We start from the raw sequence: 23,688 nt of genomic DNA, 5'->3' as shown, positions 1-23,688 counted from the left end.
CTAAATGATAGAATAAACAGGAAAGTAGATCAAATAAGGTTTTGGAACTTGGATATGAAAAATTTGAAAAGTGGAAAGAATATTTTTAAATCCCCAATCTGTTTGATGGTAATTATACATTGGATGGTATTTTTGAATACATGTTTTCTGCTGTCTTCTGCTTGTCACTCACATGTTAGACTGTATGTCATTGCCTACATTGTGATAAATTCAGAGGCCTCTTCTGATTGGCACACCAATTATAAAATCAGAAAGCAAGAATCTTGTGAACATGCTTTGAAAATTCTAATAACTTTTCGATAAATAGAAATCAGAAAATTTATTTTCAAAATCTGCTTAATGTCATGAATTCTGAGAGTTATCAGAGTTCTGAATTTTGATGGTTATCAGAGTTGTGAACTCTGATTTCTGATATTCAGTCTTGCCAAAGAACTTGAGATTTCAACAAAAAGCTGTTCTTACTGTCTAGGAGTGTTTACCTCTTCTGAATTTTCCAGTCGCTAAATTATGTCTGGAAAATTCTGGAGGCTGTTACCTGGCCAGATAATTTTTTAAAAACGTTTGCAAATAATATTTCAGAAAACACAATATGGGCACTTTCTTGCCCAAATTTCTGTTTTATCAGCTAGGTTTAGGATGTGGAGCAGTCATCAACCTGCAGTTTCCCAACACCAAATTGCCAAATTGCCAACATGATTATCGAGAGATGAAAACATATTTACAGCTTTGACTTCATTCTGTTAAATGTTTAGCTGGTCACAGTGGGTCACGCCTGTAATCCCAGCATTTTGGGAGGTAGAGGCAGGAGCATGGCTTGAGGCCAGGAATTCAAGAATAGCATGGTCAACCTACTGAGACCCTGTATCTACCAAAAACAACAACAACAACAACAAAAAAAAACCACAAACCAAGTGAGGCTGTGCACTCCTGTCCTGTAGCCAGAGGCTGAGGTAATAGGATTGCTTGAGCCCCAAGGGTTTGAGGTTTCAGTGAGCTATGATTGCACCACTTCACCCCAGCCTGAGTGACAGGCAAGACCCTGTCTCCGATATATATATATATATATATATATGTTTTTTGGTAAATTTATTGAATAATAAATAACAATGTGACGGAAATTAAAGCACCTATTAAAGTGTTTTATTGAAGATCTCCAGTTGGAGAAACATTATCCCTATTGGTGAACCGTTTCAGATACTATAGCATTTGGAATAAGATAAGGAACTGTTGTAGTGATACCATTTAGGGTTGTGGGAGCATTTCTGGCCCCTGGTGAAAGGCCTTGGAGCATAAGATGCAGCTGAATGTAGGATAATGTAGGGAGACTGCCGACTTGGTCTAGGTGGAGGCCAAGACAGCTTGTTTTGGCAGCAAGAATGCAAAGGACCGAAGCAGTTCAGGCCTGAATGAGATCTTAAACTGGACCTATGAGAATGAGAAGTGCAAAGGCCTGACTATGCAGCTGCTTGGTAAAGCTGTGCCGGATAAAGGATTTGACAAATCCGTTAGCAGTGCCTTCAGGCAGATGATAAACCTTGGGACTTGTTCCTTCATGGGAAAATGAACATGTTTCTGCCCCTCTCTACAAATAAAAAACATCCGTACATCTAGTCAGTTTCATTGGAGATCCTCTACTCTCATTGGATGGCAGAAAAGAAATGGGCCTTGTTCTAAAGTACGTGGTAGTGCTTGGTGCTGAAAACATGTCTATATAGAGCTCATCTGTTATCACAATAGCTGAGATGGTGGACCAGCACCTACCAGAGCCGGAACTGGCCTTCTGAAGTGCCCATTATTGGAGGAAGATGGAGCAAACCTTGATAGCTGAGCCACAAATGTGGCTGGCAGCTGCCTGAGATAGGAATACGATCTGTCCTTTCACACTTTCTGTTAAAGAAAGCATTTTTACATAAGCTGATTTCCACCAAGGGCTAAAAAGAGATCTCTCCCAAAACTGAAAGAATATTGTTATTCCTTCCATATGGCAAGAGCACTGTTACTCTGAATTAGTTCGGTCTGAAAACCCCAGCAGACATTTTCATTGTAATCAAGTGCAGTAAAATGCAGAAATGAGTGTCTTTATTCTAGCAATAAGTTTTATATGATGCAAGAAGTGCAAGTAGAAACTACTCACGGAATGGGTATCAAGAATTTTAGAGTGGGGCTGAGGGGAAGAAGCAGTAAAAATCCAGCACTGGTGGTATATTTTTGCTTTAGGTCATCCACACAACCTTTTGTATGACTGTGAGTCACTACTGAAACAGGTGCATTTCTTACAGGTGGCCACATTCATTATGTTTTATAAAGTGGATCACTCAGCCTGTTAGTGTCCTGCACAAAGATTGGAATGTAACCAAGTCTTACACTTAGAATGCATTGAACATCTTTGACTTATGTTAACTGGAAGAATGTGGGGAGCACAACAGTAACCATAATCTAGTTTAACTACCCCTAGAATTAAGTTTCTTTTCAATTACCTATGTTGTCTCTTTGGGGCTCCCACTGAAAGAGAAGAATTGTAGTGAAATGTTGACTTATCCGCATAGTTAGATATAGCTCCCTGTATTTTGGTATTACAGGCAAAGACTTGTATTCTCCTCAGGAATTACGTGAACATTCTGTCCTTTCCTCTTCCCATTACCAAATTGCCAACATTCCCAGGTCGCATCGTGCTGAAAGCTACATTTGTGGGTGATCCATACCTAGTGTGGGGATACTCCACTTGCTTTGTGCATGTTTGTGACAATAATGATTTGTGAAAGCAATCAGGAAAAGGAGAGAAGCAAAGTCAGGTCCAAAAATGATACCTGAACAGCGTCACTTAAGAGTTGCTGAACTGCAAGAAGAGCAAGTGGAAATATTCTTGCATACGGAATCTACTGAGCTTTCTCCAAGGCATTCATCTTTTGCTATTCGTTGGATCTCTACCAAGGTTTCTTCACCTCTAAAATCAAAATAATATAGGTTCCCATGGGATTATGTAGTAAGATGCTGCAGAATTTTATTTTTTAAATATGCCCTTTAGAGCAGACACAGTCACAGTAAAAGTTAAAAAGTTACAATGTGTCCAGTGTATATACCCAGGAAATCCATTCTTGGTACTTTTCAAGAGCTGCTGTTTTACTGAGTCTCTGAGAAGTCCCCTTGGATAATAGCTGCCACTTTTCAATATGGTTCAGAATGAGTATCTTAGTACTCTTTCTATTTTGCTATGGTTCTAGTTTATCAACCTACTTTATTAGCTGAACTGTTGACCGTTGCTTGCTGACCAGTAGAAACTCATTGTGCTTTAGTTATTGGAAAGTCCCCAATGTCACGTCCATTTCATTCTCTGGTACAGGGAAGAACCATCCTTGGGATTATGTTGGCGATCACAAGTCTGGGACAGTTCTTCGTTAACTGAAAGGAAAAATATTAGTTAATAATTTGGAAACATCTGAGTGCCATTGGTCATTTAGAGTTCATAAGGGCTATTGGCCAGCATATCTGACACTGGTGGCCTTGGCAAGTCACAGAAGTCCAGGTCTTCCAAGCAGGTCCTATTAACAGGATTGATCCTTCTCTCCTCAACCACATCCAGTGGAAATGTAAAGGCTTCTTTCTAAAGAATGGCCCTGGTTAGAGCAAACAGACTACCACTGTAATGAGAATTGCTACATGCTAGGTATATTTAGATTTTGTTGATTAAGTTGAAACTCCCACAGCAAGTCACAGTGTCTGCCCCTGCTCATCTCTCCCAAAAATGTGTTTGGGCACTTACAGTCTTTAGACAAGTCAAATTAGTTTTCTCCCTTTTACCTTTTGGTATGTTTTACTGATGATTCTATTTCAACTTTTTGCAACCTGCTCATTCCTTAACCCCTTAATATATAATTTCAGCTGAAGCTACTCTACTAAAATATTAAAACTCACCATGACAACGAATTACTGAATCTAGTGGCATTTTCCAATCCGCAGTTTTCTTCCTCAGTAGCATTTGACACAACCCCTCTCTCTGCCTGCCCCCATCATTCTCTTCCCTTTGGCTTTTATTGTGTGCCATCTGTGTACTTGTATCTGCTCCTTAGCTTCAACTGTTATGTTTCTGGCCATAACTAGATTTGATTTTTAGCCCTGAGATCCCTCTTGAGATCCTGACACATATTCGTTGGGATCTTCCTTGTACATCAGAAGACACAGCTCTCTTCCTGAAACCAGGATACACAACTGATCCTGCTTTCACCCTCAAAAGTTTTGTTTTCAGAAGTATAATTAATCAAGCCAGAGACCAGGAACTTATAATCTCATGGGAGATAATAAACATGTTTATAGGCTTGAACCTGAAAATGGTCTCTTAGGCTCCCACATAAAGCCCATGCAATTTATCCCTTGCTTGATACATTGTATGCCATGTACCCCAGGACACATGCACTTTCCCTGACCAGGCCTCCACAAATACTTATCATGTTAGTCAGGGAGGGTGCATATGCCTCGGAGAGTGACAAGTGCCTGACTACATGGGCCTCAAGATTTAATAGCCAATACTTATTGAGCACTTGCTCTGTGCAGGCGCTGTGTGAAGCCCTTTGCAATCTTTCTCATTCAATTCTTGTGATTGACATGATGAGCTAGTCATCATTATTATTAAATTACTGATGAGCAAACTGGGGCAGAAAGAAATCATGATGAAGTAATTTGCCCAAGATCAGAGAAACTGATGAATTCAGTATTTGATTCCAAGCAATCTGACTTCAGAGACCACACTTTCAGCTACTGAGTCACACTGACTTTCCATAGATTATCGCTATTTCAAAGGTATTCCTTGGAGATGGCCCATGGCTTAGACTTTTAACTCACTGAAATATGAGTAATTTATTCCCTTTTATTCTTAATTACCAATGGCTAACTGCACAATAGGGTGCTTTGAATGAGGGACCAGGATACAGATTGTAGAGCTGAAAATGGGTGTCCTGCATAATGAGACAGAAAAAAAGTGAACTCTTAAGAGTGGAGAGAGAACTAGAATGGAGAGGCCAAGAGGAAGCTCATCAATCTACAGTGAATCATCTACCCAGTGAATAAAGTGTCTTTGCTAGGCACCATGTGGAGAGTGAGAGAAGTAAAATAATTCCTCCCTCACCTAAAAGAGCTTGCAATTTGGCTGTCATTTCATTTCATTGGGTCTATTGAGGGTGTGCAGAGAGATTCGATAGGCAGGTGGCCTTGAAAACACCCATGGTCGTGGTTGTGGAAAATCCTGCAAGCAATGCAGTGTGCCCTGTTAGATCACAGGTAAAGAAATGTGATCTGACTCAGGCAGATCTTTATGTGGAGGAATCACCACCATCAATAATTATTATGACCCCTGTTATATTAAGAGATTGATCAAATTCTTCAAAGATTTTGTAAAACTTTTGCCTTGTTTAAAACTGTCCCACAATTGTTGGTAAGTTTATCTGCCTGGACCAAAAGGACTCAACAGATAGAACCCCTACTGAGGACTCGATACTCCAGAGGTGGTGCGTCGGTGAAGAGGGGCTATCTCTGGAGCCAGCCAAGGTTCGAATCCTCTTTCTACCACTTTCTGGGTAGGTAACCTTGGGCAATGTACTTAATTATCCCAAGACTATTTTAATAATAGCTACTGTAATGCTATAATGACACAAACAATGCCTTCTTAGAATTCTCAAGCCAGCAGGTACAATAATGACTAACAGTTGTTCAGAACAGGCACTGTTAAGAACCTTATATGTACTACCTCGCTTAATCACCATACCAGTCCTATAGTATGTCCTGCTGTTATTTCTATTTTACAGACCAGGAGGCCGAAGCTTCAAGAGGTTGAGTAGAGTGAGTATGAAGTTCAGTGAAAGATGCCTAGCCAACCTGTATATTATCAGTACTTTAGTTATTTGTTTTAGGATGTACGTTGCTGAAGGCCAAGACCTGGTCAACTACCTGACTTTCTTTTTGGGTCCAACTCTGTGCAAAAACATTTAGGCATTTCAGTAGACACGTTTTAAAATTTAATTAAATAATGACTATTTTTGGCCATGTTTGTCATTTTAGACAACAATTTGTTCCTGATCAGGGTGATGGTGTTTTGTGGGTGGGGTGGCCTGGAAGTAGAGGTTTGGGAATCTCAGGACTTGGGGAAATAAGATAATGAAAACTTCCAACCTAGAAGATGCAAAATGTCCATGACAGTGGCTGATGCAGGGTTTGGCTATGGGAAGTTCGAGACACACACTTCCACCCCAAGAGCTGCTCCTCAAGGAAATCGACACAAATTGAAGAGTGCAGGATGTTAGAGAATTTTCTTTCTTCCTTTGCGAGAAAATTGATGTTCTCTACATACTAATTAAATTTACATGCACCATTACCTCCTAAGGCTTGAAGTGTGGGGATTAATGTTGAGTGATTACAATACCTCCACATGCTTTCCATCGCATCTTAAAATGGCTCTCTTGTCTGACAGACCCAGCTGTATGAGACAGGCAAGCTGGTTTTCTGTTTTAGAATGCAGGACTCTGGGGTTCTGCGAACATGCCAGTTAATCTATCAATGTCTCTCTCTTTACAGGAATAAAATAGAAATGATTACATTTGCCATAATCCTGGTTGGAAGATTAACGACATGACATTTGACCATCTGTTGACAGTTTTTTAAGTGGATGCTGCGAAATGGAGATACAAACTGGTGATATTTTATTTCGAGTCCAGTGATCTCATTTGCCCTCAAACTGGAGAGAAGACGGTACTACTTACCCTTAGGAAAATGGTGCCAGAAAGAACTATAATTTTTTCAAAGCTACATGTTCTTAGAGTTTGGGTGGTTTTTCTTCTTAGGAGAAAGACATATTTGGAATTAAAGGGACCAGATCAACATAAAAACGAAAATATCCATAGTCTATAGTTGACTGCTAACACTCGAAAATATAATCAAGAATTACTCCAAAAAAAAATAGATGCACTGATTCCATGTGGGAGAGGAGGGACATACAACCAAAAGATGGTTTGAATATAAACTTCTGGAGGGAATGTATAGTGCAGCTTGCCCATCAGCTGCTACCCTGACCAGGAATCTGTCAAGGACACCATCCAGGGCCCCCACTTTTCTCACCTAGTTTGCTTTGGGCTCAGTCTCAACAGAACAAAAACTGCCATCAGGGAGGACTACTTTGATCCACTCAGCTATGCTGTCCTTCTTACAGGAAAGGAGTCCGGATCCAGACCCCAAGAGAGAGTTCTTGGATCTTGCACAAGAAAGAATTGAGGGCGAGTTCGTAAAGTGAAAGCAAGTTTATTAAGAAAGTAAAGGAATAAAAGAATGGCTACTCCATAGGCAGAGCAGCCCCGAGGGCTGCTGGTTGCCCATTTTTATGGTTAGTTCTTGATTATATGCTAAACACGGGGGGATTATTTATGCCACCCCTTTTTAGGCCATGTAGGGTAACTTCCTGACGTTGCCAGGGCATTTATAAACTGTCGTGCTGGTGGGAGTGTAGCAGTAAGGACGACCAGAGGTCACTCTCATCACCATCTTGGTTTTGGTGGGTGGGTTTTGGGTGCCTTCTTTCTGCAACCTATTTTATCAGCAAGGTCTTTATGACCTGTATCTTGTGCTGACCTCCTGTCTCATCCTGTGACTTGGAATGCCTCAACTGTCTGGGAATGCAGCCCAGTAGGTCTCAGCCTCATTTTACCTGGCCCCTATTCAAGATGGAGTTGCTCTGGTTTAAACGCCTTTGACATCCTCACTAAGCATCTTCCAGACGGTTGGCAGTAGTAGTGTTTCTAGTCATTAGTATTCTTTCCAACGATAAATTTCAGATAGGACCCCCATTGCGTTAAGTAACTGATGCACACATTTTTGTTCTGCCATGATAAATAGCTCCTTCTGCCTCCTCACTCACTCTTCCTGTAATTCCTACCTGCAGCCTGGAAGCTCCAGGCACACTTCAATTAGAGCAAGCCCAAGTAGGAGACAATGGGGAAAAACCACAGAAAATGGAGGCTTATAACCTGGCTGGGGGTGCCCCTTCACTGTAGAGGATCCTGCCTCTGGTGAAGTGCTCAGCCCTGACACTGAGGGAAAAGTCCAGGTTATTATTATAGCTCTTTGATCAGACATTTAATGAGGCCAGAGTCAGAAACATACAGATTTGCAACACCTCCTCTAACTTCCGCTGATTTTGCCAGATGCCTTCTGTGGTTTTCTAGAACTGGGATTATTTTCTCTTAGTCTTCAAAACCCATAGTAAAAATCTGTCCCAGTATCTGGGACAGTCCCTGGTATATGATAGACTGACAAATATTTGTTGAATAAATGAATGAGAATTATCGCTATCCAGAATATGACATACATTTGGAGTAAGTTTTGTTGTTTTTTTTTTTTTTTTTTTTTTTTTGAGACAGAGTCTTGCTCTGTCGCCCAGGCTGGAGTGCAGTGGCGCGATCTCGGCTCACTGCAAGCTCCGCATCCCGGGTTCACGCCATTCTCCTGCCTCAGCCTCTCCGAGTAGCTGGGACTACAGGCACCCGCCACCACGCCCGGCTAATTTTTTGTATTTTTAGTAGAGACAGGGTTTCACTGTGGTCTCGATCTCCTGACCTCGTGATCCGCCCGCCTCGGCCTCCCAAAGTGCTGGGATTACAAGCGTGAGCCACCGCGCCCGGCCTCCTGGAGTAAGTTTTAAAGTTGGTGTAACGACTCTACCCAGTGAGCATGCACCCTCATCGTGTGAGGCTGACATGCCACTTTCCCTTGGGTTAGATTCTACGCTACAAAAATAAAGGCTCTGAGATGGAAGAGACAGACTTACAGTTGTGGGCAAGTCTAGAAGTCAAGAAAAGCTCAGTAGCATGTCAGAATTTGGAATAAAGAAAGGGGGAAGAAATGTGAAGAAACGAGGTTATTGGGAGCGTCTGTTCCCTTCACTCAAATCCTTCAGAAGCAGTTTCAATTGTATTGAGTTACAAACTTAAGGTAGTAACTTTTATCTAAGACTTGATCTCTAGATAACTTGCACGGGCAGGGAAGTGCTGAAGATAGGAGGGCATCACCGTGCAATCATCACAGAGATGTACACACATGGAGCACTTCCTCTGGGGCTGGCACTTGGACTGCATTTCCCCTGCATCAGCCCCTGTGATGCCAGGCCATACCCTGCACGTTGACTTTTCCAGGGCATTCTAAAGGAATGTGATTGATACATTTATACCTCAGAATTATCTAAATAAAATATCATAAACCCATTTACATGTTACATATTACAGAAGTTTTTCCAGGAATGAGTAAAACTATAAAACAGATTCACCCTCTTTTTGCAGAGTCTATCCCAAATACCAGATGTCCCACTGAATTAACCGGCCTATAATAACTGGGAAGTAGAGGCCAATAAGGGATCTTGATATCCATGAGGCTATCTAGACCTGTACTTGATGCAGTTCTTGAAATATTGAAAATTTCATCCAGCCAGAGATGAAACTTGGAAACTACAGGAAGTCTCCAAGTCCCCGATGGTGACATCAGCATCCTTTTATTGTCCCTGGGACGTTCAATGTCAATGGGAGGCTGAGATGCAGTGAGTGTTACTGATGGGAATCTTTGCAACAACTGTGAAAAATGTTTCGACTTGGAAGACACTGAAGGGAAGCCATGGTTAGGATCTTGGGGATTTCTTATTTTCTCTTCCTTTTTGGAGGCTACTTCTGGGGTTCAGTGGTAATGAATGGCTGGGTGACAAGAGCATCCAACAGACTGGTCTTAGGGCAGTGGAGGATAAACTGATTTAACAAAGAAAAGGATTTATCACATAAATATTATAGAGTGAGGCAGAATATGGCTTGACCACTCAACAAAAGGGCTGTTCATAAAAATGAGACACACGAAAAATGAAAGGCTAAGGGGATATTTGAGTAAGTTATGATGAAAAACTTGATTCCATGACGTACTCTCTATGTCTCCTAGGATTTATTTATGTTCTAAATCTCATCTTAGGAACAAATATCCCTCATTGTACTTCTGTTAGGTTATATATTATAGCATTAGTGATTTAAGATTTCCACAAAAGCTTGGCAAGTCCAAGAAATGCCTTCATGTATGTTATTATATAAACAGATGTTCAAAGAGGAGGGGTTTTCAAATTTGTTTTAATATGACACTATCCAAATTAAGAAATATGACTGGTCTTTGTTGATTTTGCTAAAATAGTTATTAACCTTGATGATATTAATGTCATGTGTACTTGGCACAGTATTAACACATAGTCTATCTAGTTAAAGCCCAGTTTCATTAATTTTAGTTATAGCAGAATAAACAGTGTCAATCCAAGACCCAAATGTCCATTCCAAATCACCTTAAGCTTCCTGAGTTATTTGGTTTGGTTTTGCTTTTTCCACCTTAAGACTATAATCCCATGGAACATTTACACCAAGGTCCAGTATTTATCTATCAGGGCTTTACCTTTACAAAGACTGTGACAGCAGAATGTTTGGAACATTCCTTGACCAGAAGTACAGTGGATGAGAAAGTTGTGTGTGTGCACACACATAGGTGCATACACACGCATGGACATGCACGCACATGGCCACATAAACACATCTTTCATGTAAAGAAGGCAGACCATGAACAATGTTTTCACGTATGTGACTCTATTGCCTTGAGAGAGAGAGACAAGCAACCATATGTCAAAATTGCTGATTCACAGTATGTCTGTGAGGTGCTACAGGTGAGGGCCCCCTACAGCAGGCCTTCACATCTCAGCACAAGATCCACACAGTGGAAAGGATCAAACTTGGCCAAATTGATCAAGGAACTTGAGAGAACACTGATTGAGAAGTACCTACAAAATATATATATATATATATGTTTCTCCTGGCCAGAAAACACTGATGGTGCATCAGTATATTTCAAGATGAGCTGTGGGAAAGGATGCCCAAGTTCTTCCTTGTGTGGCCTCACACTTACCCTCAATCAGTTTGATCCTGAAGTAGGCGATGAGGAGGAGCAGCAGCAAAGTCACGGGGAGGAAGACCCCAGAGAACAGGAACCAGCCAGGGAGCTCCCTCATGAAAGCTGACAGCACAGAGCTCATTGCCAACCACAGACCCCAGGGGGACCATGGGAGTCACACTCAGGACCAGGGTAGCTTTCCTCTGAGTCTGTACTTGTTTTCTTCTGGGGCTCTGGCCTTTGCTCAGCATGTCTCAGTGGAACTTTTTGTGGACTTTGCTCTATTTAAATAGTCTGATGAATGCTGATAGGATTGCTGGCAGGTTACTCTGTAACTCAGCTACTAATTGTAGAGGAATTGAAAGGTCCATCTTCCAAGCTCTTTCAGATATAAGTATGTATCTGACAGGGGTGGGGATGACCCTGGGAAGCTGAGTTTTTTTGTGATAGGTTTATTTGGAATGAAAATTACCTGACCAAGCAAAACTCGTTGTTATATATATTCTTTCTATGTATTCTCAGACATAGAAGAGTTTTCCCTGTATTTCCTAAATTTTACAGTTAAAAATTTCTTAATAGTTATGCCACTGTACCTAAGTACTTATGTCTAGAAAAAAGTGAATTTTCCTTTATACATAGTTGATACAATTAATACCAAGGAAAGAGAAACAAGGGTTTTCTCACATGTAGAAATTCTTCCTCGTATATCCCACTCAGAATACTTCTCTGAGAAGTCCATTGGTTTATTCATTTATTTGACAAACATTTAATTCTACTAGAACCCAACCTCTGAACTAGATGCTGAGTATGCAAAGAAGAGTAAATCATGGCCCCTGGCCTTTACAAGTGGGAATAGACAAACAGAGAATGGCCACAGTGTCCATGGCGGAGTGGCCCATGACGTGACCCCATCTCCTTCCCGAGGTGCATTCGTCCTTGCTGGCTGCATGAGGTCATACTCTGCTCTACTGAGCCTTTCCTGTGGCCCACCATTCGCAGTTAGAAGGTGGCCTCTAATTGATAGTGGTATGGGTTGTGTGGTAACTCCAAAGTTTCTGGGAAAAGAAAGGGCAATCAATGGACCAGTGTCAAAGTTGACATTGACTTGTTGACTATGTTGAGTTGTCATTGACTGCTTTAGTGGAAATTTTCCAAAAATATCGGTCTAAAAATGAAAACTGACTAAAAGAGTCATATTCAAAAGATGCCCTGGAGAATTTGGAAGAATGTGGGGAGGAGAAAACTGGCAGCCACCTTCTTGGGCTCATTCCTTCTGTCACGTTCTAACCCTGTCCCTGGCACCCTTTAGTGGTGGCTGGAGGAGTCTATCAAGGACAAGCCGCTGTCAGTGCCCCCCACATTCTTGCATCAGGGACTTTGCATGGTCATGCAGTCTTAGTCCCAGCTGTAAATTTGCACCCTAATTTACAAAATTAGGGGATAGACAAACAGAGAATGGCCACAGTGTCCATGGCGGAGTGGCCCATGACGTGACCCAGGGTACATGCCTGCATTCCTGATCAGTGAAGAGTTAGCAACTTCTCTTTCAGAAGAGAGATCTTAATTTCAGAAGGAACCCTTCGGAATACCTGAGTTTAAGTCAGCATTCATTTACTCACTTACGTGTTTCTCTTCTCCCACTCTGCAAACCCATGAATGGTGTTATTGCTATTATACTTGCATGCCTTCCATTGAGATGTTTCTCTGGTGCTCTTTCAGTTTGAACAGGATGCTAATCTGTAAAGTGTCAATCTTCAAAGAACCTCTGTGAGCAAGTGACATTACCAGGGAGACGTCAGGCAGCTGTTAGCAGACTGTTTGTCATATTCTTTCTTCCTGTTTCGTTTCCATTCAGCAAGCCTTCATTGAATGCCTAAACAAAGGTAAGTTAGGGGAACAGGAAAATAAATGACAATAATGTTAGCTTCCAGAACAACATATAAACAAAGTATAGTGGAAGCACTGAAGAGAGACTGATTAATTCCAGCCATGGAATTGGGCTGGGCACAGTGGCTCATGCCTGTAATCTCAGCACTTTGGGAGGCTGAGGCGGGTGGATCGCTTGAGCTCAGGAGTTTGAGACCAGCCTGGGAAACATGGTGAAATCCTGTCTCTACAAAAGACACAAAAATTAGCCAAGTGCCATGGCATACACCTGTAGTCCCAGCTACTCAGGAGGCTGAGGTGGGAGGATTGCTTGAGTCTGGGGAGGTCAAGGCTGCAGTGAGCCATGATCGTGCCACTGCACTTCAACCTGGGTGACAGAATGAGACCTGGCTAAGAAAAAAAGAAAGAGGGATATTTGAGCTGAGCCTGGAAGGTGGATAGCTGAAGAATGCCCTCCTCAAACACATGACAGGAGCGCTAGCTAGGGTTTAAGGAGGATAGGGCAGAATAATTGAGAGTAGCTGGATGATGTGGGGTTCAGGCCAGAGAGTGTCTTATGAATTGAGGCTGGAAGAGTAGGGTGGTGTCGGAGCTTATAGACTCTTGAATGTCCTGTTTTGTCCCATGCTATTTGAACAAAGGCGACCAATTAAAGGTCTTTGATCATGGAAGTGCATGATCTGACCAGAGCTCAGTGGGCACTTAGGTAGGACTTTAAAGAAGGGACTGACGAGAAGAGATCAGAATAGGCTGTCTCACGGTAGCAAGATATAATGAGTTTGGGATTAGAGATGGCAGAGGGAGAGAGAAGGGGACAAGAAAGCTGCAGAAATGAAACAAACAGCCCTGACACACGCAACTCAAAGATTACCACAAAGTAATCTTTGAACACTTACTATTTGTCAGGCAGGATATACAACAGTTTATGTTTATAATCTTATTTAATACTCACAGTAATCTTATGTAGAACAGACTCATAAAGATGAAGAAGCAAAGCAAAGAGAAGGTAAATGACTTGCCCAAGAAACAAATCTGATAAGCGACAGTTAGGACTCAAATCCAGTGCCCATGCTGTCATCCTCTGTGCAATGGTTAGCTGCAGAGATGGTGGTGCTACAAACCGAGACCTCAACACATGCTGGGCAGCAGGTGTGGATGGGGGAAGATATGTCATTTTGCAGTCTTAAGTTGGAAGTGGTGTAGAAGTGTTCGATCGGAGCCTGGTAGAAATATGGAGAGGCCAAGTCTTGCCATGTAGATTTGGGATTTATTATTGTATAGATAGTAGCTGAGGTGGAAGAATGGAGAGATGCCTCAGAAAGGAGTATATATCAGAATAAAAGGGAAACCACCTACAGACCCTAAAGAATGCTCTCGTTTAAGACATAGAAGGAAGGATAAGAATCAAGAAAAAAACAGAGAAGACAGAAGGCTCTGAGAGGTGAGAAAGGAGCCTAGACGAATAATGTTAGGAAAATGGTGGCAAAAGAAAGTTTCAAGAAAGTGAAGAGATAAGTAGTATCATCTACAGGATCTGAGGTAATCCCGATCCACACAGAAAGTTTTGAGAGCATAATTGTAAAGATTTTCCTTTTTTCTCTCTTTAAGTAGCTCATTTGGGGTATAATTGCATACAATGAACTGCACATACCTGAAGTGTACAATTTGATATGTTTTGACATATGGATACGCCCACAAATCCATCAACACAATCAAATGTTGAACATACCCACCACCCCCAAAGTTTTCTTGTGTCCTTTCCTATCCCTGTCCCCCACCCCTCCCACTCCCTCAATCCTCAGGCAATCACTCATTTATTATCTGTTACTGTACATTCGTTTGCACTTTCTAGAATTTTATATGAATGGAGTCATGCAATATGTCTCTTTCTGCCTAGCTTCCTTCACTCATCATAATTATTTGAAATTCATTCATATTGTCGTATATGTCAATTTCATTGTTTTGTATTGCTGAATACCATTTCATTGTATAGATATCCATTTGTTTATTCATTCACCTGTTCATGGACATTTGGGCTGCTTCCCATTTTAGGCTACTACAAATGAAGCTGCTATGAACATTCCTGTACTAGTCTTTATACATACATGTGCTTCCATTTCTCTAGGAGAAATACCTAGTAGAAATGCTGGATCATATGGTAAATATATGTTGACATTTTAAGAAATTGTCAGACTGTTTTCCAAAGTGGTTATACCATTTCATAACCCCACCAGCAGTGTATGGGAGTTCCAGTTCCTTCACATACTCAGCTTTTCTTCGTACGGTGACTCCTTTTAATTTTAGCCATTCCGATGGTGGGAAGTGATATCTCATTGTGGTTTTAGTATGTATTTCCCTAATGATGTTGAGCATCTTTTCACGTGCTTATTTAATAATTGTGTATCATATTTGGTGAAATGCCTGTTGAACTATTTTACTGATTTTTTAAACATTGTGTTGTTGTTGTTTTTAATTTTAAGAGTTCTTTATATATTCTAGATACAAGTCATTTATCTGACATATGACATGATTTGCAAATATTTTCTCCCAGTCTGTGTCTTGTCTTTTCATTTACCTAACAATGTCTTTCAAATAATGTGAGTTTTAAATTCTGATGAAGTTTAAATTATGATGAACAACTTGTCAATTTGTTATTTTACAGATTGTATTTTTCATGTCTGAGAAATCTTTGCCCAACCTAAGATCACAGGGATCTATATTTTCTTCCAGAAGTTTTATAGTTTTAGGTTTTATGTTTAGGTCTATGGTCTATTGTGAGTTAATTTTTGTGAATGATGTGAAGTAGGGGTTAAAGTTCTTTTCTTCTTTTGCAGATGGATTTTCAATTGTTTCAGGACTATTTGTTGAAAAGATTACTCTTGCTTCACTGAATTGCCTTTGCACCTTTGTCAAAAAATCAGAAGTCAGTAATGTGTGGGTCTATTTCTGCACTCCCTATCCTCCTCTACTGATCTAATTGTTAATCATTGCACAAATACCAGTCTGTCTTGATTACTGTAACTTTATTATTTTTTAGTTTTTTTATTAAGTTTTTTATTTCCATAGGTGATTGGGGAACAGGTGGTATTTGGTTACATAAGTTCTTTAGTGGTGATTTGTGAGATTTTGTTGCACCCATCACCCGAGCAGTATACACTGCACTCTATTTATAGTCTTTTATCCCTCACCCCCTTCCCACCCTTTCCCCTTGAGTCCCCAAAGTCCATTGTGTCACTCTTACGTGACACATAAGAGTCACGTAAGAGTGACACATAGCTTAGCTCTCACTTATGAGTGAGAACCTATGATGTTTGGTTTTACATTCCTGAGTTACTTCACTTAGAATAATAGTCTCCGGGTCACTGTGAATGCCATTAATTCATTCCTTTTTATGGCTGAGTAGTATTCCATTGTGTGTGTGTGTGTGTGTGTGTGTGTGTGTGTGTGTATGTATATATCACAGTTTCTTTATCCACTTGTTGATTGATGGGCATGTAGGTTGCTTCCCCATTTTTCAGTTGTGAATTGTGCTGCTATAAACATGCGTGTGCGTGTATCTTTTTCATATAATGACTTCTTTTCCTCCAGGTAGATACCCAACCCAGTAGTGGGATTGCTGGATCAAATGGTAGTTCTACTTTTAGTTCTTTAAGGAGTCTCCACACTGTTTTCCATAATGGCTGTACTAGTTTACATTCCCACCAGCAGTGTAGAAGTGTTCCCTAATCACTGCATCCACACCAACATCTCCTGTTTTTTGATTTTTTTGATTATGGCCATTCTTGCAGGAGTAAGGTGGTATTGCATTGTGGTTTTGATTTGCATCTCCCTGATCATTAGTGATGCTGAGCATTTTTTCATGTTTGTTGACCATTTGTCTTTTGAGAACTGTTTCATATATTTGTTGGCCATATCTTCTTTTGAGAACTGTGGATTCATGTCCCTAGCCCACTTTTTGGTGGGAATTTTTTTTTTTTTTCAAGATGGAGTTTCACTCTTGTTGCCCAGGCTGGAGTGCAATGGCGTGATCTTGGCTCACTGCAACCTCCACCTCCTGGGTTCAAGCAAGTCTCCTGCCTTGGCCTCCTGAGTAGCTGGGATTACAGATGCCCCCCCTTGTATTTTTAGTAGATTGATGGAAGTTTCACCATATTGGCCAGACTGGTCTTGAACTCCTGACCTCAACTGATCTGTGTGACTTGGCCTCCCAAGGATTGTTTTTTTTCTTGCTAGTTTGTTTGAGTTCATTGTAGATTCTGGATATTAGTTCTTTGTCAGATGTATAGATTGTGATGATTTTCTCCCACTTTGTGGGTTGTCTGTTTACTGTGCTGACTGTTCCTTTTGCTGTGCAAAAGCTCTTTAGTTTAACTAAGTCTCAGCTATTTATCTTTGTTTTTATTACATTTGCTTTTGGGTTCTTGGTCATGAAATCCTTGCCTAAGTCAATGTCTAGAAGGGTTTTTCCAATGTTATCTTCTAGAGTTTTTATAGTTTCACGTATTAGATTTAAGTTTTTAATCCATCTTGAGTTGATTTTTGTATAAGGTGAGAGATGAGGATCCAGTTTCATTCTCCTACATGTGTCCAGCCAATTGTCCCAGCACTAAATGTTGAAAAGGGTGTCCTTTCCCCACTTTATGTTTTTGTTTGCTTTGTCGAAGATCAGTTGTCGAAGATCAGAACTATTTGGGTTTATTTCTGGGTTCTCTATTCTGTTCTATTGGTCTATGTGCCTATTTTTATACCAGTACCACACTGTTTTGGTGACTATGACCTTATGGTATAGTTTGAAATCAGGTAATGTGATGCCTCCAGATTTGTTCTTTTTGCTTAGTCTTCCTTTGGCTATGTGACCTCTTTTTTGGTTCTGTATGAATTTTATGATTTTTTTTTCTAATTCTATGAAGAATGATGGTGGTATTTTGATGGGAATTCTGTTGAATTTATAGACTGCTTTTGGCAGTATGGTCATTTTCACAATATTGATTCTACTCATCCATGAGCATGAGATGTGTTTCCATCTGTTTGTGTTGTCTATGATTTCTTTCAGCAGTGTTTTGTAGTTTTCCTTGTAGAGGTCTTTCACCTCCTTGGTTAGGTATATTCCTAAGTATTTTATTTTATTTTTTTGCAGCTATTGTAAAAGGGGTTGAGTTCTTGATTTGATTCTCTGTTTGGTTGCTGTTGTTGTATAGGAGAGCTATTGATTTGTGTACATTAATTTTGTATCTGGAAACTTTGCTGAATTCTTTTATCAGTTCTAGGAGCTTTCTGGAGAAATATTTAGGATTTTCTAGGCAAACATGTAATCAGCAAACAACGACAGTATGACTTCCTCTTTACTGATTTGGATGCTTTTTATTTCTTTCTCTTGTCTGATTGCTCTGGCTAGGACTTCCAGTACTACGTTGAAGAGGAGTAGTGACAGTGGGCATCCTTGTCTTGTTCCAGTTCTCAAAGGGAACACTTTCAACTTTCCCCCATTCAGTATTATGTTGGCTGTGGGTTTGTCATAGATGGCTTTCATTATATTGAGGTATGTCCCTTGTATGCTGATTTTGCTGAGAGTTTTAATCATAAAGCAGTGCTGGATTTTGTCGAATGCTTTTTCTGCATCTATTGAGATGATCATGTGATTTTTGTTTTTAATTCTGTTTCTGTGGTGTAACACATTGATTGACTTGCATGTGTTAAACCAGCCCTGCATCCCTGGTATGAAACCCATTTGATCATGGTGGATTATCTTTTTGATATTTTGCTGGATTTGGTTAGCTAGTATTTTGTTGAGGATTTTAGCCTCTATGTTCATCAGGGATATTGGTCTGTAGTTTTCGTTTTTGGTTATGTCCCTGGTTTTGGTATTAGTGTGATACTGGCTTCATAGAATGATTGAGGAATGGTTCTCTCTTTCTCTGTCTTGCGGAAAAGTGTCAATAGGATTGGTACCAATTCTTCTTTGAATGTCTGGTAGAATTCTGCCGTGAATCCATGTGGTCCTGGACTTTTTTTAAATTGTTGTTGGTAGTTGTTAAATTACCATTTCAATCTTCTTATTGGTCTGTTCAGGGTAGCTATTCTTCCTGATTTAAGTTAGGAGGGTTGTTTCTTTCCAGGAATTTATCCATCTCCTCTAGCTTTTCTAGTTTATGTGTGTAAAGGTGTTCATAGCAGCCTCGAGGAATCTTTTGTATTTCTGTGGTGCAAGTTGTAATATCTCCCGCTTTGCTTCTAATTGAGCTTATTTGGATTTTCTTTCTTCTTTTCCTGGTTAATCTTGCTAATGGTCTATCAATTTTATTTATCTTTTCAAAGAACCAGCTTTTTGTTTCATTTATCTTTTGTATTTTTTTTGTTTCAATTTCATTTGGTTCTGCTCTGATCTTGGTTATTTTCTTTCTTCTGCTGGGTTTGGGTTTTGTGTGTTCTTGTTTCTCTGTTTCCTTGAGGTACAACCTTAGATTGTCTGTTTGTGCTCTTTCAGACTTTTTGATGTAGGTATTTAAGACTATGAACTTTCCTATTAGCACTGCCTTTGCTGTATTCCAGAGGCTTTGATAAGTTGCGTCACTATTGTTGTTCAGTTTGAAGAATTTTTAAATTTCCATCTTGATTTCATTTTTGACCCAATGATCATTTGGGAGCAGGTTAATTTCCATGTATTTGCATGGTTTTGAAGGTTCCTTTTGGAATTGATTTCCAGTTGTTTTCCACTGTGGTCTGAGAGGGTGCTTGATATAATATCAATTTTCTTAAGAATGTTGAGGCTCCTTTTGTGGCCTATCATATGATCTATCATGGAGAAAGTTCCATACTGTTGAATAGAATGTATATTCTGTGGTTGTTGGGTGGAATGTTCTGTATATATTTGTTAAGTCCATTTGTTCCAGAGTATAGTTTAAATCCATTGTTTCTTTGTTGACTTTCTGTATAGAAGACCTGTCTAGTGCTGTCTGTGGAATATTGAAGTCCTCCACTATTATTGTGTTGCTGTCTATTTCATTTCTTAGGTCTATTAGTAATTGTTTTATAAATTTGGGAGCTCCAGTGTTAGGTGCATATATATTTAGGACTGTGATATTTTCCTTTTGGACAAGGCCTTATATCATTATATAATGTCCCTCTTTGTCTTTTTTAACTGCAGTTGCTTTAAAATTTGCTCTGTCTGATATAAGAATAGCAACTTCTGCTCACTTTTGGTGTCCATTTGCATGGAATGTCTTTTTCCACCCCTTTATGTGAGTCCTTATGTCTTAGGTGAATCTCTTGAAGGCAGCAGATGGTTGGTGAATTCTTATCCATTCTGCAATTCTGTATCCTCTAAGTGGAGCATTTAGGCCATTTACATTCAAAATTAGTATTGAAATGTGAGGTACCATTCCATTCATCGTGCTATTTGTTGCCTGTATACCTTGGTTTTTCGTTTGTTTGTTTTTTTAATTGTATTTTTGTCTTATAGGACCTGTAAGATATGTGCATTAAAGAGGTTCTGTTTTGATGTTTTTCCAGGATTTGTTTCAAGATTTAGAGCTCCTTTTAGCAGTTCTTGTAGTGGTGGCTTGATAATGGCGAATTCTCTCAGCATTTGTCTGAAAAAGACTGTATCTTTCCTTCATATATGAAGCTAGTTTTGCTGGATACAAAATTCTTGGCTGATAATTGTTTTGTTTGAGGAGGCTGAGGATACGGCCCCAATCCCTTCTAGCTTGTAGGGTTTCTGCTGAGAAATCTGCTGTTAATCTGATAGGTTTTCTTTTATAGGTTACCTGGTGCTTTTGCCTTGCAGCTCTTAAGATTCTCTCCTTCATCTTAACTTTAGATAATCGGATGACAATGTGCCTAGGTGATGATCTTTTTCGATGAATTTCCCAGGTGTTCTGTGAGCTTCTTGTATTTAGATGTCTAGGTCTTTAGCAAGGCTGGGGAAGCTTTTCTCAAGTATTCCCCCAAATATGTTTTCCAAACTTTTAGATTTCTTTTCCTCCTCAGGAACACCAATTATTCTTAGGTTTGGTCATTTAACATAATCCTAGACTTCTTGGAGGCTTTGTTCATATTTTCTTATTCTTTTTTCTTTGTCTTTGTTGGATTGGGTTAATAAAAAGACCTTGTCTTTGAGCTCTGAAGTTCTTTCTTCTGCTTGTTTGATTCTATTGCTGAGACTTTCCAGAGCATTTTGCATTTCCATAAGTGTGTCCATTGTTTCCTGAAGTTTTGATTGTTTTTTATTTATGCTATCTATTTCACTGACTATTTCTCCCTTTACTTATTGTATTTTTTTTTTTATTTCCTTGCACTGGGCTTTGCCTGTCTCCAGTGCCTCCCTGATAAGTTTAATAACTAACCTTCTGATTATTTTTTAGGTAAATCAAGGATTTCTTCTTGGTTTGGACCCATTGCTGGTGAGCTAGTGTGATTTTTGGGGAGTGTTAAAGAACCTTGTTTTGTCATATTACCAGAGTTGGTTTTCTGGTTGCTTCTCATTTGGGTAGACTTTGTCAGAGGGAAGGTCTAGGGCTGATGGCTGTTGTTCAGATTCTTTTGTCCCATGGGGTGTTCCCTTGATGTAGTATTCTCCCCCTTTTGCTAGGGATGTGGCTTCCTGACAGCCAAGTTGCAGTGATTGTTATCTCTCTTCTGGGTCTAGCCACCCAGCAAGTCTACCAGGCTCCGGGCTGGTACTGGGGTTGTCTGCACAGAGTTCTGTGATGTGAACCATTTGTGGGTCTCTCAGCGGTGGAAACCAGCACAGTATTTGGGGTGTCTTTAGGGTCCTGCAGGAGCAATCTGCTTCCTTCAGAGGGTCTGTGGATTCTCTCCTTGATTACTATAACTTTAAATGAAGTCTTGAAATCAGATACTGTTAGTCTTCCAACTTTGTTCTTTTTCAAACTTGTTTCAGCTAGTGCAGGACATTTTAATTTTCCTATGAATTTTAGAGTCAGCTTATCAATTTTTACAAAAAGGCCTGCTGGGATTTTGACTGGAATTGTGTTGAACCCATAGATCAATATGAAGAGAGAATTAGTATTTTAACAATATCGAGTATTATAACCTGTGAGCATGTTATATTTTTCCATTTATTTGGGTCTTCTTTAACTTCTCTCAACAATGTTTTATAGTTTTCAGTATATCAGTCTTAAACATCTTCAGATTTACCATGAGATTATTTTATATTTTTATGCTATTGTAAAATGTATTGCTTAAAAATGTCAATTTCTGATTCTTCATTGCTAGTATATAAGGTTTTCTTAATTTACAAAACATATCTCATAATGGGAACTTCTAGAAAGTTAAATATTAGAATATTTTAAAACATCCTGCAGTGCCTGAGAACTTTTATCTACAAAGGCTCTTATCCCAATCCAAAAATGGTTGCTTGAAGTTACACCTAGTAGGTGCAGTTAGAAAGGAGATGTTTGAAACACTGGTAATGTTTATTTGATTTGCCATAATTTTTGGGTGGAGTTCCATAGAGAATGTGCGACTTGCTACCACAATGACAGCAAATTCTTTACCAAGATTTTTACCAGGTGGGAATAATAATTAATTTCATTGGAAGTATCTACATTGGTGAAAATCAGGGACATATTTCATTAGGAATTAAACTCTCTTCTTGGGCCGGGCGCGGTGGCTCACGCTTGTAATCCCAGCACTTTGGGAGGCCAAGGCGGGCGGATCACGAGGTCAGGAGATCGAGACCACGGTGAAACCCTGTCTCTACTAAAAATACAAAAAATTAGCCGGGCGTGGTGGCGGGCACCTGTAGTCCCAGCTACTCGGAGAGGCTGAGGCAGGAGAATGTCGTGAACCCAGGAGGCAGAGCTTGCAGTGAGCCGAGATCGCGCCACTGCACTCCAGCCTGGATGACAGAGCGAGACTCCATCTCAAAAAAAAAAAAAAACTCTCTTCTTGATTTTCTTAGTAGTGATTGATCCCAGTGTTGATTTACATGATAATATAAGGTACAAGTAATTATAAAAGTTGATTTTCAGGAGCATATTACTTGGGGACTACTGTCTTACCACCTGTTATACTGGACTCTTAGTGACTGCTGGCCACTAACATCGTGAATTGTGACCTATTGAAGGTAATTCCAAACCCACCAGGCTTCTGATATGGATTCTGCATTTGTTTGAGCCATAAAGAATTACTCATTGCAAAGACATGCTGTTGAGCAACACAAGTGCTGAAGTTCATCAGCAGAAGGTGTCAAAGAGCCATTGACTGATACCTGGAATATCAAATTATGTACTACTATACAACCAATACAAGCAAAACTACAAAGCTCATGAATTTCAAATGAAGTGGTTTGATTTAATTATATAGGGGATGTTTTATTGAAATGAAGCATCGCTCACCATGTAAATGTAGTACTGACTGTTCCAGTGTAAACTCAGATTCTGAATATGAAAGCTGATATTCTTCTGGCTGTTAACTGCCCCTCTGAACTTTGCTCATTAGCCTATGTCAATTAGGTAGTATCACTTGGTAGCAGTACTAAACACATAAATAAAGGCTCTGAAATATATGGCAATGTTAGGTAACGAGGTGCTCATTCAATAAAAAAAGATAACCTTAGCATTGTGAACTTTGAGAAAAGGCCCACAAGCTTTCATTATTCATATTTGCTAGTAACAAATATTTACTGAGGCCTTAACATGTGCCCCAGAGGCCCTGATCTGGGGGCTATGAACATATCCTTCTGTAAGACAAGGTCCTTATGCTTACGGAGTTTACATTCCAGGGAGATAGACAGACAACAAGCACTAGTAGGTAATAGTTATTGTGTGCGCGTTTTGTTCCAGGTACTAGTTTAGGTACTTTATAGGTCATAGCTCATTACATTATTATAACAATGCCTTT

The 23,688-nt window shown here is 39.9% G+C and overlaps 1 protein-coding gene across 1 annotated transcript; it reads right to left on the bottom strand.

Annotated features, from left to right (window-relative positions):
• Positions 1 to 3,313: 3,313 nt before the first annotated feature.
• Positions 3,314 to 11,186, bottom strand: SMLR1 (small leucine rich protein 1). Its single transcript, XM_032158961.2, is given in 3 exon segments — positions 3,314 to 3,399; positions 10,951 to 11,087; positions 11,089 to 11,186. Coding segments are annotated over 3 exon segments (321 nt in total).
• Between the last annotated feature and the right edge of the window lie 12,502 nt (positions 11,187 to 23,688).

The sequence above is a fragment of the Hylobates moloch genome, unplaced genomic scaffold (assembly GCF_009828535.3).
Source record: "Hylobates moloch isolate HMO894 unplaced genomic scaffold, HMol_V3 SCAFFOLD_2, whole genome shotgun sequence".
In the NCBI taxonomy this organism is placed as follows: domain Eukaryota; kingdom Metazoa; phylum Chordata; class Mammalia; order Primates; family Hylobatidae; genus Hylobates; species Hylobates moloch.
The sequence above is the reverse complement of the archived record's forward strand: the minus strand, read 5'-3'. Positions and strand labels throughout refer to the sequence as shown.